The 16,975-nt window shown below is 41.9% G+C and overlaps 3 protein-coding genes across 4 annotated transcripts; 2 read left to right on the plus strand and 1 right to left on the minus strand.

The window, feature by feature from the left end:
• The first annotated feature begins 206 nt into the window (after nt 1–206).
• nagk (N-acetylglucosamine kinase) lies at nt 207–3,327 on the plus strand. Its single transcript, XM_026298961.1, has 10 exons — nt 207–271; nt 680–764; nt 972–1,070; nt 1,179–1,320; nt 1,602–1,712; nt 1,792–1,904; nt 2,031–2,118; nt 2,460–2,557; nt 2,653–2,731; nt 2,876–3,327. The coding sequence occupies exons 1-10, from the start codon at nt 252–254 to the stop codon at nt 3,076–3,078; spliced, it is 1,038 nt and encodes a 345-aa protein (XP_026154746.1). The 5' UTR covers nt 207–251; the 3' UTR covers nt 3,079–3,327.
• Nucleotides 3,328–3,836: 509 nt separating this feature from the next.
• On the plus strand, nt 3,837–8,307 carry LOC113125483 (uncharacterized). The gene is made up of 9 exons (XM_026298962.1): nt 3,837–4,003; nt 4,711–4,854; nt 4,938–5,021; nt 5,146–5,341; nt 5,446–5,508; nt 5,661–5,792; nt 6,572–6,626; nt 6,738–6,867; nt 6,967–8,307. The coding sequence occupies exons 1-9, from the start codon at nt 3,980–3,982 to the stop codon at nt 7,045–7,047; spliced, it is 909 nt and encodes a 302-aa protein (XP_026154747.1). The 5' UTR covers nt 3,837–3,979; the 3' UTR covers nt 7,048–8,307.
• Nucleotides 8,308–9,263: 956 nt separating this feature from the next.
• On the minus strand, nt 9,264–16,932 carry paip2b (poly(A) binding protein interacting protein 2B). 2 transcript variants are annotated; one of them, XM_026298965.2, is made up of 4 exons: nt 16,794–16,932; nt 10,780–10,946; nt 10,514–10,696; nt 9,264–10,412 (listed from the first exon to the last, which is right to left on the minus strand). In XM_026298965.2, the coding sequence occupies exons 2-4, from the start codon at nt 10,933–10,935 to the stop codon at nt 10,356–10,358; spliced, it is 396 nt and encodes a 131-aa protein (XP_026154750.1). In that variant the 5' UTR covers nt 10,936–10,946; nt 16,794–16,932; the 3' UTR covers nt 9,264–10,355. The 2 variants fall into 2 exon arrangements, with proteins under 2 accessions (XP_026154750.1, XP_026154749.1); XM_026298964.1 differs by lacking the exon at nt 16,794–16,932 and adding an exon at nt 14,861–15,048.
• Nucleotides 16,933–16,975: the final 43 nt, after the last annotated feature.

Consider the following 16,975-nt stretch of genomic DNA (forward strand, 5'->3'; position numbering starts at 1 on the left):
GTAATTTCCTTGGCAATTTACTTTAGTGGCCTAATCTTTACTGTATTTCTTGTGTGTATTTACTAAATTCTGTACTAATGTGGCAAAATTGCAATTTGAGTCATTTATTTGTAGGCGATATCTGCCCCCCTCATGCACACAAACAAAATCTACTGCCACCTAGTGGTCATTTGTTAGCATTGCAGGGCAGAGTTGGACTTCCGATCTCGCGATATCTGCACAGGTGAGCGGACCACAACAGGAAGAGAGACATGTTCGGCGGAGTAGAAGGGTGAGACTATGTTAAAACACTCAGCAAAACTGATTATTAATGTATTTTTATGAATTATAATCTAAGGAGATTATTCACCGCAATTGTTTCTTGCTGTTTTTGTCGCTGACATTTCTAAATGTGGCGTTTCAACCTGTACTGAATGAGTTTCACTTTGAGACAGGAGACTAACTATAAGGAAGTTTTTTATCTTGTGTCTCCTGATCACTTCTCCCTCACGTTTTGAGGGATACTGTGAGTTTAGCTCAGTTTAAAATGATTATATGTGCAGAAATCTGACCATTGTGGAGGTTTTTCCACTTCAAAATACAGTTTATGAGTGTGAATGAATATTGTATATCACAGGTAATGCATGTATTTTTCTTTAATGAGTGCACATGATGCTTTCCTGTCTGTCGCTGCCTCCAGTGGAGGGACCCACTCCAAAGCAGTGCTGGTGGCAGCAGATGGAAAACTCTTGGCAGAGACAACTGGACCGTCCACCAACCACTGGGTGAGTAGAATTAGAGGCAAAGCCAGATTGCTTTGGTGAAGTGGGAAATTGTCGGGGACAAAAGAATAAAATGCATGGAGAGAAAAAATGGAAGACTTAGCTTATAGAGTTACTTAATGCATAAAGCAGTGTGTTTGACAGATTCTTTTCCTTTCATCATCCAAACAACAACAATAGGTTGCATCATGATTTTGTGTATTTGTACAGTTGGTGGGGGTGGACAAATGTATTGAAACCATCAACGACATGGTCCAGAGAGCCAAGGTGGAGGCAGGACTGGATCCAAACATACCCCTGTGCTCACTGGTCAGTTATACTCATATTATACAACAGCATGTACACTTTTGTTGACCTCCAGTGAGGGCACTTGATGAAGGAGTCCAGTTTAGGCACTGATTTGGTGTCTCCTCACAGGGCATGTCTCTGAGTGGAGGGGAGCAGAAGGATGCCATCGACAAACTGATCGCTCAGATGAAGGAACGGTTCCCCGCTCTCAGCAAACACTACTTCATCACCACCGACGCCATCGGTGCCATGGCAACCGCTAGTGATCATGGTAGCCTGTCATTTTCTGTTGTAACTTTGTATTGTAGTGAATCTGCAGCACAAAAACATTAACTAACACTGCTGATGGAGATGCACTCTGTTGCGAAGCTGAAATTTGGACTGTGTAACATCATAACAGAGTGAGGTTTGATACTTTACCCTCTTGTCGTCTTAAAAATGTGATGGCATTTGTCTTGTCTGTCCAGACTATATGGCTTAATGACATCTCAACAATATTTATTATTGTGTAACCAACCAGCTCAGCTCAGACAGTCTCTGACTTCTCTGCAGGAGGCATCGTCTTGATATCAGGAACCGGCTCTAACTGCAAGTTAGTCAGTCCCGATGGCTCACAGATCGGCTGTGGAGGCTGGGGTCACATGATGGGTGATGAAGGATCAGGTAACCATTGCAGTATACATGAATAATTTATAGTTTTAAGTATTAGACCAAACTCTTCAGATATGTGTGTATCCCACAGCATTCTGGATCGCTCATATGGCTGTGAAGGCAGTGTTCGATGCCAGAGACAACTTGGTCGCTCCTCCTCATGACATTACATATGTCAGAAAAGCTATGGAGGAGTACTTTCAGGTAAGACTACAGTTACCAAACTAGTTGCATTCGTTTCTACAAAAATTACAAAGCTGGAGTAGGAAAGTATTGAATAAAACACATGGGCTGAGAATGTCAGTGAAAACGCATATGAATTTATTTTAGGTGTCGGATCTGATGGGCATGCTGCCGCACCTCTACACAAATTTCCAAAAGTCCCACTTTGCTGGTTTCTGCAAGAAGCTGGCTGAAGGTAGACAGCACATTGCTTCCTGGACAGTATTGATGAGACAAAATAAAAGAAGCATAAGGTTAAAAAAGTGTGCGTGTGTGTGTGTTTGTGTGTGTGTGTATTTCTACCTTTATGACGACCATTTGGTGCATAATTGTATCTGAATGAGGACTTTTTTGGCAAAGTTAGGTCATTTAGATGGTCCTCACTTTTTCAGACTCCTGTTAGAGGGTTAACATTTGGGTTTAGTGTTTTAGAACCAGGTTAAAGTCAGAGTTAGGGTAAGGGTCTAAAGAATGTATTAGGTCTGTGAGTGTCCTAATAAAAATAAAAATACAAGTTTGTGCGTGTGTGTTCTCCAGGTGCAGGGGCAGGTGATGTTCTCTGTCAGTATGTGTTCACTCAAGCTGGGAGAGTCCTGGCAAAACACGTAGCAGCAGTCTTACCTGCAGCTCAGGAGGTAACACACTCTTGCATTGCTGTACTGTGACTCGTTTGCTATAAAAACAGACCTCTTGAATTTCTTCTAACCCCTCCCGTTTTTTCTCTTGCTAGCCTCTGTTGAGTGGTGACCTCGGCCTGCCCATCCTCTGTGTGGGCTCAGTGTGGAAGAGCTGGGAACTCCTGAAACCAGGTCAGTGTCCACAAATCAAGAAATTACTGTCCTCATCATACCTTCCTGTAATTATCACAGAGGAAGAATATAAAGTGAAGTAGCAAAAAGTTCAGCTGAATCTGTTTCCTCTCTTTGTTCCCTTTTCTTTCTGTCTCTGGGCAGGATTCACTGAAGTCCTAGATAAAGCAGCATCGTCCAACAAGTTCACGGGTCGTTTCCGTGGCTACAGCCTCCTGATTCTGCAGCAGTCGTCGGCCCTTGGAGGCGCCAGTCTTGGGGCTCAAAGCTTAGGTACCAGCATAGCTATGGATTACGCAACCAACGCCAATGTGTTCTACAAACACACCTTCAACAGCAGCCAGTGAGAATAAAGTGGAGGAAAATGTGCTGGTCAGTTTATAATTATTAGTATAATTGCTAATAAATAATGATTGTCTAGCACTTGAGTTGATCTCACTACAAGACAGTGGTTCAAAACATTCCACATCCTGGTGGTATTTTTAAAGCTGCACGGAGGCTGTCTCCACACTATTACCGACTTTGTGCTCTCCTTTTTTTGCATTTTTGAACACTTGTTTATATTTTACGTTCACAATAAAAAAAACTGCAGAAGACTTGTTCAGCGTTGTAAATAATCTCTGATCCCTAAGATAACTGAAGTTTCATTAAACACCAACAAATTCACTCACTGCTGTCTCTTAGGTTAGATGCTCACAGAATCAGTTATTATATTAATTAACCACTTATTCAAAATAAATCAACTTGATTCATTCATTGCTTTCTGCACTTCAGGAATTTACCAGTAGATGGTGCTGTTTCTCTGTGGTGGGCATATGAAAGCGTCTCCATTTCTGTAGTGTTAATTCAAAACATTCTCTTTGATCCCCATCCACTGAAATATAACAAAAAGTAGTTACTGATATTTTGATATGTTAGAATATAATATTAATATTAACTACTCAGATTTGGAATAAACATGATGAATTACTGTTTGCATTCCAACCTTGGGTCTGACAGGGCTGGAAAATGAAGCAGTTTACTGCAAGTATTGCCTCATGTAGCTCTGACTACTGAACTGCTGCCTTGCAGTGCAAATGTAGAGTGCACAGCGTTTAAGACATAGCAGAAGTGATGGGACAGATGCAGAAGGATCAGTCCAGTTTGATTAAAAACAGCATCAGTAACATTCCAGTGACTCCTCAGTTCAGTTCAGCTTCACTGCTGTGATGGTGCACTGAGATTATTCTGGAGTCAGAAAACCAACAGATGATTTCCTCAAAACACCTGAAGGTAAAGACTCAGACATTTAGAGAAATTGGTCTTTCTTCTGTTCTTCATGTTTCTGTTAATTTTACACTTTTTAGAATTGAGCTGTGCAATTGTGTTTTTTTTTGTTTGTTTGTTTTCTGCTGGTATGTTTTGAATTGAAATCAGGAGTTTAAAAAGAAAGAACCCACATTGCTCCTGCTACTACAGCTACTTTGACCGCTACACACAGTTGCGGACTCTCCCGTTCACAAAGTATGCAGCCTCGATGTCGCCATCGACACACTGCACCAACACATGTCAGCATTACATTAACTCTCAGCTCATGCTTACCAGCATTTCTCTTTTGAACATTTTGATTAAAAACCTGTGAGGGTGCATCTTATTTTATTATAATTCATAGTAAAAGGTAGTATTTGCTAACTTACATTTATTTCATACCTGTCTGTAGTTACAACAATATTAAAATCCTACTTACAAATTACTGCATCAGAAATAATGATCCACTATTTTAAAAATAATTTATCACTCACAGGGGCTGTTTTAGTGAAGTGATAATACTTTGAATATATTTGTACTAACAATACTTGTGTACTTTAAATAACATTTTTAGTTGATGACTTTTACATGGCATGCAGTATACAGTGTGGTAATGCTATCGTTACTCCACCACTGTTTACCAAAAAGCTGTGCTAATGATAATGAAATATACGCCTGTTCTCCCCCTCCAGGCTTCAGGGTCAAGTCCCTGGGAGAGATTTGTCACAACATACAGTAGTGACTATAAACCCTTCAGCCAGCGCCACCTACAGGTCGACCATCTGAAACACACAGCCGAAGCTGAAGCTGCACCTGCATTTATCAACCCACTGCAGGTAGGGCAGACAAAAGGGTGGATAGACAGGAAGATGAGCAGCTTGTTTCACTGACACTCCTGTTTATTATGTTCTTTCCACAGACTAAATGTGAAACCTGGCCTATATCTTACCAATACTTCTACAAGACCACCAACAGCACCTATGGCTCAACTACCTGTTCACAGGTGAAACACAACAGCACACACTCACGTCTACAGCAGCTTCACAATAGCTTGTATTGTTTTTATTTACTAGCACCACCCTCGGTAACAATACAAATCCTCATCCGCTCCGTACGCTGCCTCTCAGCCTCCCTCTTGTTCTCACATCCTCGCGCTCCCATTTCCATTTGGTATCCTCCCTCCTCCCATTTCTGAAGCGACTTGGGTTGCTGGCTTTACCCCGACAGACAACAGGACACAGGAAGTGAGAGTTGCCAGGGAGACCGGGCATTTACTTGATGAGGATGAGAAAGGTCAGCTGCACTGTGTTTGTGGCGGAAAGGGTAAGGAGTTCTCTCTGAAACACACAGAGACACACGCACACACACACACATCTAAGCTGGCAGGTGTAGAGACACTCAGTCCATTTTTTTTCTTTCAATGGCAGCAAATGTGTTGGAGCAGGCAAAAACTGAACCGCATTCGAACATTGATGTTCTCTGTGAGAAAGGTTAGACTGCTGTTTTTACCTCAGGAGTGTTTGATTTGATTTTTCTGTTCAGTTTAAGGTGCCACCTGCTCATATGGTTGCTTACCACAGTGACAGTACAGAAACACACCAGATCATATCATAACCATGTTTCTGAATTCATGCACTTTTAGGTATGATTGTTCTGAAATCCTACCATGGCCCAGCCTACAGTGAAGGTTTTATTAGATCTCTGTGCAGAGAAGTGGGACTGCAGCACCTGCTGAACCTTCATGTGGCCCCTGGTCCCATGATCACAAACAAAGGTACAACTCACACACACACACACACACACATGCACAGAAACACACTCGCTCCATGAATCATGCACCCTATCCCCAAAAATGACCCATCAGATTAAAGTTCAACCACAATATTTGTCAAAAATAAGTAATTTCAATAAGAAACGTATGTTTTTGTAAACGTACTGACAACATAGGCATGTGACTGTAAACAGAAACAAAAGGTTTGTCTCACCAAAAGTAAAAATGACAGTCAAACAACTAAACCACTGAAAAAACAGGCTGTTATATGATATTGTAAGAGTTTCATAGGATCTCTGGCCACACTTTTTGCAACATAGTTGGAGATTTGGTTTCTATTGGGAAAGTATCAGAGGTCAAGGCATTTAATTTCACACTTTGGCAACATTGTTTATTTGCTGTCTTGTCAAGACTTAGATGAGAAGATCTATTCCACTCTTGTCTTTTTATGACTAATATAAGGCAAGAGAACTGTTAGCTTAGCTTAGCATAAAGAGCTAGCTTGTCTGTCCAAAACTAGCAACATCCACCTCAATCTCATTGATTAACACATTATATTGTTATAATGTATGGCATAAAGAAAATGCTATGCTAAGCTAACCAGCTGCTGATTACTGCCAGTTAATGTCCAGATGTGTGATTGTTTTTGGTCTGTTTGAGCCATTTGTTTATTAATGTGCTTACAGCTGTGATAAAATGTAGCCTCACTACATGGTTAAGTGCAAGTAAACTATACTTAAGTGCATTATTTGAGTGAATGTAGTTTCCCCATTTCTGGTTAGATGCTGAAAAGCAAAACAGCTCCTTTGTTCAACCTGATTCCAGACAGTGCAGTTGGTAAGCATCACCTCTTTCTATTAGCACTTTTTAAAAAGAATTGTACTTTTTTTCCTCATATTTTTCTCTTGTGCCCTGTATGACATTCTTCTCTACTCCTCTTGCTCTCAGCTGTGCATGGGAAACAGAGTGTCCAGATATTTACACTCGGCCTCTGGCCCATGTGCCGCCTACTCCCTACTGCCCAGAGCGCAGCAGGAAGCCACTGCACACAGAGTACCAAACCAACTACGCTGCTGAGGTAAGAAGCAGGTAGATATGTCAGCTGCACCTGTGTGTGTGCTCATCAGTACGCCGTAGCAGTACAGTTGCTTTTTATTTTATTCATTTGTCCTCCTAGTGGGCCCAGCCTAAAATCCATCTGAGTGACATTCAGCATCGTCATCCTCGTTGTCATTGGAATCCCCACCCTTCGCTCTAAATCTCAACTCTTCTCTTAATACAGTACAAATCTTCCAAAAAAATATTGTTGGTCTTTTATGTCAGATGTGATCACCCACCATGAAGCCCACCATGTCAACATGAGACATGCTGTTCTGCCCCCCCCCCGCACCTCTCAAACAGAAAGGGGTTCCACCTGCATGAAAATGGTGAAGCAGCCGTCAACACCTGTATCTGTCAGTGTGTTATCTTGCCTCCGGATACTGGAGCTGAGGATGAGTCATAACAGAGCAGCTAACCATCTACTGGCAGGCACCCAAAGGAGACAGTAAAATGCTGGTTGTCATCCTCATTTTGGGTAGAGCTTTATACGATCATGCAGCAGTGGACTGACCTGTTGACCAATCTCACAGCAGGCTTTAATTTAGGAGCTGGTACCTTTCCACTGGATCACAGGAGCTTCGGAAGCAGATGGATTTTGCACCATTGTCACTAAACAGTAGATGTTCAAAATTGTAGTTCTTCAGAAAAATTGAAATATAAACATCTAGTGTATGTTTCCATGACAACTGGGCTAAATCCAGTCAACTGAGGATGGCCTGATCACGACACGATCAAAACAGCTACGAAGTGGATGTTGTGATACGACTGCTGCCAAGAATGAATTTTAAATCTCAGCCTCTGTATTAAGTATCTGTTTTAGTAGGATCAAGTTTTGGTTTAAAGTACATTGCAGTGAGAGAAGCGAGTAATTAGAGATTTAAGATTGCCCCACTATAACCCTGATGCACTCACAGTGGGCAATTATAATTGAGCTGGGCCACAAATAGTACCTTTCTCATTCCCTGCATTCATCCTTGTCAAAACATGTGGCTTAAGTTACCCATAATGCAAATTAAAGAGAAGATATAACTCGAGCAGAATTGAGAAATGGGCTCCTGAGGTCAGATAAACTCGCTTGTCATTTTAAACCGCCAGATTTTTTCAATTTCAAACCTCAGTCCCACAGTGATTACTGTGTTTTGTTCACTTATCTGCTCAACAATCTGTCAGGCCGTTGTTCTGCACAGGCATTTAAAAAATTATCTGGAATTTTTTAAAAAATTACTCTTTGATTTGTGGTGGCCTCATGTGACGTTTACAGCCTAAAACATATTTCCATAAACGTCTACAGTATTAGGCTCAGAGCATGACTTGTAGACTCTTTAGACTTCCTCGTATCTTTTCATGTCCACTGGCTTTGTACATAACACAGCTGTGCAATGTATTTGTATATTAAATGATCGAAGGATCTTCACTTTCATTAGTTGACATTACAAACAACCAAACCATATAGAGGATAATGTGCCTGCTGCTTTCAAAATGTGACAAAAGACCGACAGAAGTCATTTGTCTTTAACAACTTTATTCATCTTTTTTCATTATTTTTATTTGTACTGAAAGTCATACTCTGCATTTGCTGGACCTTTTTTTTAAGCTGCTCCTATCACCTAACTCAAACAAAAATCACCAAAAATGGTTTCCTGTTATGCAATGCACCGGACAGACGTTCCCATTGGCTTCACCAGGGTGCCATTTGACAGCTGTGGTCCAACACTGTGTGAGGAAGTTCCCTTTTAACCGACTCTTCACTGTCTCGACTGGGCTGTTTAAGAACACACTTATGTACCTGTTAAAAATTGTAAAAGCTGCATGGGTGAACAGAAGTGCTCTCACCTGCCTGATACTTCTAAAAGTACAAGTGCACAAGTGTCTACTCAACACCAAGGGTAAAATATACAACGTATTTGTGACGGCAATAACACAAGCAGTGGCATGAGGAGAATTAATTCTGAGATTGCAAGTTTTTGCCTTGTGACAATACTGTTAAGAATCTAGATTTCCTGAAAAGTATCTTCACATATACTACTTTTTCCTATTGGCTTACAACCTAACGGAGATTATACTTGCACAGATTGGTGATGCTTCAGGGCAAGCCAGACCACCACAGATCAGTTAAAAAAAAAAGAACTTCCTCCAAAAACAAAAGTCAACCTCTGAAGAGAAGAACCGTGGGAAGGCTTTACTGTCGGCCACATGTTCTTCTTTACTCGGACTGGCCGTGACAATACCGTCTACTCACGTTTCCTCCTGCAGACAGGACTGAATGGACACCACAGGCTACTGTTCCCAGCAGAAACACAAAAATGCCTCATCCTCAAAAACATCAAGACAAAAAGAGGCTTTTTGAAGACCTGATTGGATATGGACAATTGATCTGAGGCCTGACAAATTTTATTTTATTTTTTTTTCCCCTGGCAGAAAGAAGCAATGTCTATGTTCCAGACCAAATACTCCCCTGTAACAGTGATTTCATTACACATAAATCCAAATTACACTAAAGAATGAAGCTGTGAACACAAAAATGGTTTTGGTTCAAAACACTAATCTTTCCTTGTTAATATTTTTCTTGTCAAATTTAATGCATGATTGGGAACCTCATGCCTCAGGTCTTAGATAAACAGACCAAAGATAAACATTGCCATCCACATGAACTGGGAAAAAAATCCATTTATTATCCGTGACTGACTAGTCCATGTTTGCTATGACAACTTCAAACCAGCCGTGCACAGAGGGCGTGGTCTGTATTTGGTTTGGAAAAGGGACACTGCAGATACAAGAAACGTGCATCTCTGGATGCACAAGAGCTGTGACGTCACAGGGAGCGTATGACATCATAGGAGCAAACAAAAATGGGTTTGCGTGAACGTGATGACACTACAGAGCAGCGGCAGAAACCCATTAAATCCCCTGAAATGTTAGTCGTCCTTTCCTCACCGCACTGAAACACTCAAACTTACACATGACAAGGTTGTTCAATTTGACAGCACACAGATTAGCAAGTATGTGACGTAATTTAAGTTTATTATGTTTTGGATTTTAAATCTTGTCCTGGCATCACTCCTTGGTAGCTGCCTAAGTTCAAAAGGGGACTTCAATGACATCTGCGTACTCTAAACGTTAGTGTCATCTGAAATGCAACAATGAGCTAGCGCCCACAGTAGGGCGGTGACGGTGCTGTGCCCCTCCCCCAGCCCTGTTCCCACTGTCCCTCAGTTTACAAGAAACAAACAGGAAATAAAAAGATTAAAGGACCAAAAACAAAAGAGAAGGAAAAGAAAAAGGAATCCCCCCACCCCCCCGACTGGGCCTGCCAGCACACCACTGACTTCGAGTGTGTAACAAGTGTGTGCATGCGTGTGTGCGCGCGTGAGAATCAGTGTGTATGTGCGGTCAAGCCGCCAGAGTCTCTGAGCTTATGTGTGGATTGCTGTGTGTGCGGAGGCTCCATGGGGGTGAGGGGGACTCCTAGTATTTCTTCCCCGGGACGAATTCCTTCGCTTCGGGATTCAAGATGCTCTTCCTCTGCAGAACGAGACGAAAACAAAAAGTAAGCACACATTCCTTTCAGCCTCAATTCCTGACTGATCTATTCTGCTGCCAAATCAGATTCATTTGTGACTCACTGCCACTTCCTCCAGGTTGCTGTGGTAATCGCTGACGGACAGGCCGTTGAGCTGCTGCTGCAGCTGCCCCACCCCCTGGTTGTTTAGGTCACGCGAAGGGATGAACCAATCCTGGTCCTCCTCCTCCAGCATTTCCTGGAAGCAGCGCTCCAAGAACTCCTGCTCCAAGAGCTCCTCTTCCACCTGGGATATGACGAGGGACAGAAAAGACAGATGAGTGACAATTAAAATGAGGAAAGCAAAATTTGGCAGGAGGGCACACACACCTGTCTGTTGTACTCCTCCTCATTCTCCATCCACATGTACTCAGCAAAGGGGTTGGCGTCACTGCTCTCTCCTGCGTGCCCATTGGCCACTGGCTCCTTTCCTTCCTTGCCTGGAGCCCCTCCTCCCGGTGTCTTGGCCACCTCTGGACCGCTCATCTCAGCTGGCTCTGCACATGGACCCAGTAAGTAACAAGTGTCAGCACAAAAAAAAAAAAAAAAGAAACTTCAGAAAAATCACACACTTCAGCTCAAAACCTAATTCTAGATAAGATAGCTTTGGCTCATCCATCACTGATGCACAGATGCATCTGATGGGCTTTTAAATTTATATTAGCTCATTTGAATTAAAGCTCTAATGTTTCAGCCCTGGATCCAAATTGAACAAATCAGCAGTGTCTCAGATACAATTTAGCTACAGCTGGAAAACTGCTCCCAGAAGGACAAAATTCTTCCTTGTGTCAAACCACAAAACAGCAATTATCCATATCATGACGTGAATAAGAAACAGACTGAAACCTGCCACATTAGCTGGGACTGATCCTGCTCTGTGAACAAAGACAACTGTGACAAGACCTAAATAGGTCTGAAGGTTTAACACTCATTAGTATTTTAGTGCTATTTATATAGAGCTTCCAGTTCGGTGAAATGTGGTGCTGCAGTGTGTTAACCACAACAAATGTACACAGACATGAAAACTTAAATAATCAAATTATGCTACCCCAATATTACATCTTCCTCACTTCCCTACTGAGCTCAGCTTCAATGTTGGGGTGTACCTGTCAAAGATTTAAATCTCACTGAGGGAAAAGCAGGACATGTAACAAGAGTAAACAAAGTTCAAAGAAAAGCTAATAATGATGAAGACCATAAACGAGGTCAGAAGAAGATTTTAGTGGACTTTTAACAGTCATAACAACAAAGCAGTATATTATTTGCACACACTTGGATATAGGGCAAAGCACTAAGCTGTGTGCTAAGGGTCACAACCTGCCATTTTCATTCATATGCCAAAGTGCGCCCTGTACGGATTGTGTCTGAAAGCAACTAGTCGCCAGAAAGGTTCAGTGTGAACGTGCAGCGCCAGTGACGGGAAGCGCACACCTTTGTGTGGTGGTTGTGCAGCAACCTGTGCTGGCTGCACACAATTCAGTCAAAGCAAACAGCGTGAGTCATCGTACGTAGTGGTGCTGCAGCACATCTGTCAGATGACTAGGATGTTTTAAAGAAAGCATGCTGCTGAATATGGTTTAAAAAATAAAGAGTTAAGAATCAATCTTCAGGTTCAGTCCTAAAACAGAAAAACAGCCCTCTAACAGTAACACTCCTCTAATATAGAGCAAAAATAATGAGTGAGCTCTGAAGTGTATCACACTATTGTGCACCCCTACTTCTGTGACAGTGCAACAGCTGTGATGAGACATGCCCACTAATGACATAATCCTCAGACTGCCAGCCAGCTCCAACAGACTTGTCATGACTCAACTGTGGCCTCAGCGGAGAGAGCGAGAGAGATTTGGGGGGGGGGGGTGATCTCAACAGAGCTGTGCACACAGCTCCAAGGTCAGTCTGATGTAGACTGACACACATACACACCAGTGCAATGTTTGGTTTTCAAGCACCGACTTACATCCACAAACTCCCAGTAACTTCACCCATATAATGACCCGATTTCATGAAATATAATTACTATGTCTGTCCCTGCTGCTCCATCTGGGTAAACGCAACAAAAAAAAAAAAAAATCTGCATATGCCAACAGGCCGAGCCAGGCAGGCTGCTGTTCACTCTACACGCTGTCCTTCCTTTAAAATAAACAGATAATCCAAGTAGGTTAGTAGACTAAGAAGAGGTGTGTCTGTCTGTGGGCAATAATGCAGTCTAATGCAGTGCAGCGATTTGTTAGCTTAAAAAAAATAAAATTAGAATAAAGGCAAATAACAGATGAAGCTGTTAAAAGAATATACGATAATCCTAAATGTAACTTCTGCACTGAGGGAGGAAGGTTCAAACATGCTTGAAGTGTCAGAAACCTTCATGTGTTAGTGTTTTTTATTGCAGGCTATAAAAGTAAAACCAAAAACACAGACTAGCTCCATTTGCCAGTGTTCACTGGAAGCTTTTCAAACATATAGTAGTCAAGGTGTCTCAAACAAAGACAGCAATGACATTTCCACAAGATGTCAAATGTATATTATTGGAGGTTAGAGCAAAAATGAGTGCGTCACTTGTCAAACAAAAATTCCTAACAACCTGCTAGTTTCAGCTTCTCAAGAGCGAATCTGCTGCTTTTCTCTGTATTATTTTAAATTGAATCTCTGGCTTTTAGGCTATTCAACCAAACAGACAGTGTGGAAAACATCACCTTGAGCTCTAAGAAAGACAGCACAGTAGAGACCAAACGATACATTCTTCAGCTGGAAAAAAAAAAAAAAAACCCATGTGCTGAGTGTCTTTATGCTGTACGAGCTAAAAATGATATGAATCCAAACTCTTACAACTTTATTTCCCACAGTTGGGAAGAGTCACTGACAACCTGCTGCTGCCCAGAAAGAGAGCATGGCAGGGGAACTAGTATAAATAAGGAAACGTAGAGGCCGTGAGCACCGTGCCCATTATGCGTCGCACGTAGCACTCAACATGTTCATGTTGCATAACCATGTGTTATTTATTTTAACCATGTAATATTTAGTTAGAGCCTCCCTCAGCCTCTCCTCCATGCCTGCAAGCAGAGCGTGATATGAGCCGATTGGATGAGGGTGAAGAATAACAAACAGTGGGAAGGTAAAATGCTCTTTGAGCAGCGGGGAAACAGGAAAAAAAATAAAATAAGTGAAGTTCTGACAAAATTAAAGATTTAATACGACGGCAGCCTGGCTCTGTGTATAATGACCTTATGATGTAAAGCACAGCTGCCTTTTATTAACAGATAATTGCAGTGTTTTCTGTGTGTAGTGTTTCCACGCTTTAATCAAACCTTCCTCTTGATGCTCTGACTGAATACTGCACATTTCTCTACCTTTGCGGCTGATGACAATTAACTGGCAGGTTAAACAGGGAATCTAATCACATCAATTTAGGTTTTGGGAAACAGTGGTGATAGTTTTCTGATGAACTCCTTAGCAACTACACAGACCATTAAGTGATTTAAAATGCAAAAATACCACAGTGGACAGATATTTCATGCTACTAATAAACACTAAAAGGTTTAAACTGTTGGTTGAAAGAAACAAGCAATCAGACACCACCTTGGCCTGGAAAATTAACTCTTTCCACTACTGTGTCATGCTGAAACTCAAAATTATCTCATTTAAAATCAGCCATTAGTTACAGATACAGAATATGTTAGTACATTATCTACTGATATCGTGACAACAAAATAAATTAAACTAGTACATAAAAAAATAATACATCAAAATACTAAAACTCACAACTGAAATTCAGGATGAAGCACATTAACCCGAGGGGGCTTGTGTTCCTGCACGTGAGGGAAAACTTTCTGAAGTGAGATCCCATCTGAGGAGACCCTAAAACTGGTCTAACGCAGACACGTCTGTTCAACACCACAGTGTGTGTGTTGTAAACCCAGTGTTATATAATGAGTCTGTCCTGTGTCTAATGGGAGCTGCGTGGTCGCGGCTCACAGCCTGCTAACAAACCCTCGGGGCTAACGGGCTGAGCCAGGTGTCGGGGCCTACCTGCACAGTGGATAAAGGGATTGGGTGGTGTTAGCTAAGGTAATGCTAAGTGGTTAGTAGACACACACATGTAACTGTCAGCGAACGGGCCTAAGGTGAACGCTATCCCCGCACCAACAAAGGGAAGGTGGCAGGGCGCTTGAAAACTGCGCTTTTCGTCAAAGTCGTGCGGTTTTTCCGCTTAAAACGGCCACAACAAAAACAATGAACCAAATGGAAAAGACCCAGTGAGCCATTACAGCACGTAACCCACTCGCCGAGGTCAAACCCCGGTCCGGTTTGGATGTTTGAGGCCAAACAAAGTCGGCGGCTACAGCATGGCAGCATCACAGCAGCGGGTCAACAAAACAAGCCTCCGCTCCGGGATTACACAAGACGAGCCGTTTACCTGGCATCGTGCTCTCGGTGTCCGCTTCGAAGTGCAACGCCACGCAAAGTTATCGCAACTACACCGCGAAGAGTGCGTGCTGGTCGTTTGTCCGGTGGGGGGTTTCTCCGCGCTGCGATGCAACGTCGCTCAGCGTAGCTAAATCCTGTTAGCCACCTTGCTAACGATCGAGCTGGGCCGGTCACGTGGTCTGCTGCTGCGTTCACTGGCTTCTCGGGAATGTGGGATTTACAGAACAAACCCCACATGAAACCTGTCATCTTTTAATTGCGACAGGTGGCTTTTCCTAAATGTAATGGATTTCAATCAGCTGGCAGACTACAGCGAAATCCAATTAGGGCTTGGCGATAATTCAATATTACTGTTTATTTACATTTAATCAAAGAGTTTCATGACGAAAAGAAGTAATCATTTTGAACAAACTCAAATTTTGATATTTAAGAATTTGGTGTCATGGAATACAAAGTGGAATACTACAATTTAGACCTTTCTGTATCATGAGCTATACTGCTACTGGAGACTATAGTAGCAATACTAGTATATTCAAAATTGCAGTGCCACAAGAAAATAATTTATGCATTGTTTTATTGTGCAGAAAAATGTTTGCAGTGATGCACAGAAACAGATGTGGCAAGGCTACAACACAACATGTGGTTGTTTCCCACCACAGTATTTCCATTCCTGTTTTCCACAGCGCAGGATTACATGATGGATCCTGAGACGGAACAAGATCCATCTCTGATGCAGTCTGAGCAGAAAAATACTGTAAATCATTGACCCTCTTTCCTCTGCAGTTCATCCAGATGGAAAAGAGCCAGACTTTTAACAGCTGAGAACAATGAGGGAAATGTGGTGGCTCTGATTTTCTCTCTCATCCTATTTAATCAGCAATAAATGTCACAACAAAAATAAACAAAGTCAGGCTTGAAGCGTCACAGCCTGAAATAAATAATTCTTTCTCTGATAGTAGTTAATGTAGTTAGTTAAACTAATACAGTGACTGACAGCAGCTGAGACTGTGGTGCCCTAGCAGCAAACAAGTGATCGTCCAGTGTGAGCCCCACACTTACAAGTCACAGCTTCACAATGACAAAAACACTGGTGTGAATACTTTAAAGTACCTACTATTAATGAGCAAACACAGCAATTAGCTATTTTCATTAGTGATTTATCAGAAAACAAATTTTTAACTAATTAATCATTTTCCTCTACAGAATTTCAGGAAATACTGAAAACACGCCTGTTGCATGTTTTATCCAAACAGTCTAAAAATCCCAAATATTCTGTTATCACTTATATATTATAGAAAAATACAGGATATCTGCACATTTGACAGCTCGTCTTAGGTTTTTGACAATTTTGCCTGAGAAATTAATTGAATAAATTCAAAAACAAAACAGCAAAGCCAGCATCACTTTTTGCACTTTTTACAACTCATGTGTAACCAGTGAGGCCGTGGAGGCGCTTTTATACATCAATTAAAGGGTCAGTGTGGAAACCTGAGAACTACTCAGAGCTCGATGTTTTTCCGCACAGTGAGGTAGAATTTAAAAAAAACCTGGGCTCCCTCTGGGTCGTGAATGCAGCATGTGCACAAACACCAAACACCCTCCCCTCCCCACTACACTCTTTGCTCTCTCCCAAAACACAAATGCCTGCGTGGCTTCGCAAATAAAAGCGGTTCTGTCTATTAATTACAAACAATCCAACAAGTTATGCGTTCCTTGGACACTAAATCATTAAGTCTGTTGTTCACACCAGCGAGAAAAAAGCCATATAAGTAAAACCCAACAACATGTCAGGGCTGCATATTTTTATGACCCTGGCAGTGCTCCAGTGTTGTAGTTTATCACGGTGCAACTATTTCCAAAGCGCTCATAACTTATGGATATAATGTTTTTTAGGTGGTGCATCACGGGAACAACAGACTCACCACAACTTCAACTGCGAACGGGGGGAATCCGCAACCAGCTCTCGGGGGGAAACGGAAAACGCTACCGGATGTCACAAAAAGGCCCACAGTAAAACTCTCCTCTCACGGTGCGGTGTGCTAAATAAACACTTTTGTCGCTCTGCTCGTGTTATTGGACAAAAAGCGGAAAAACCCACAATTTA

The sequence above is a fragment of the Mastacembelus armatus genome, chromosome 18 (assembly GCF_900324485.2).
Source record: "Mastacembelus armatus chromosome 18, fMasArm1.2, whole genome shotgun sequence".
Taxonomy (NCBI): Eukaryota; Metazoa; Chordata; class Actinopteri; order Synbranchiformes; family Mastacembelidae; genus Mastacembelus; species Mastacembelus armatus.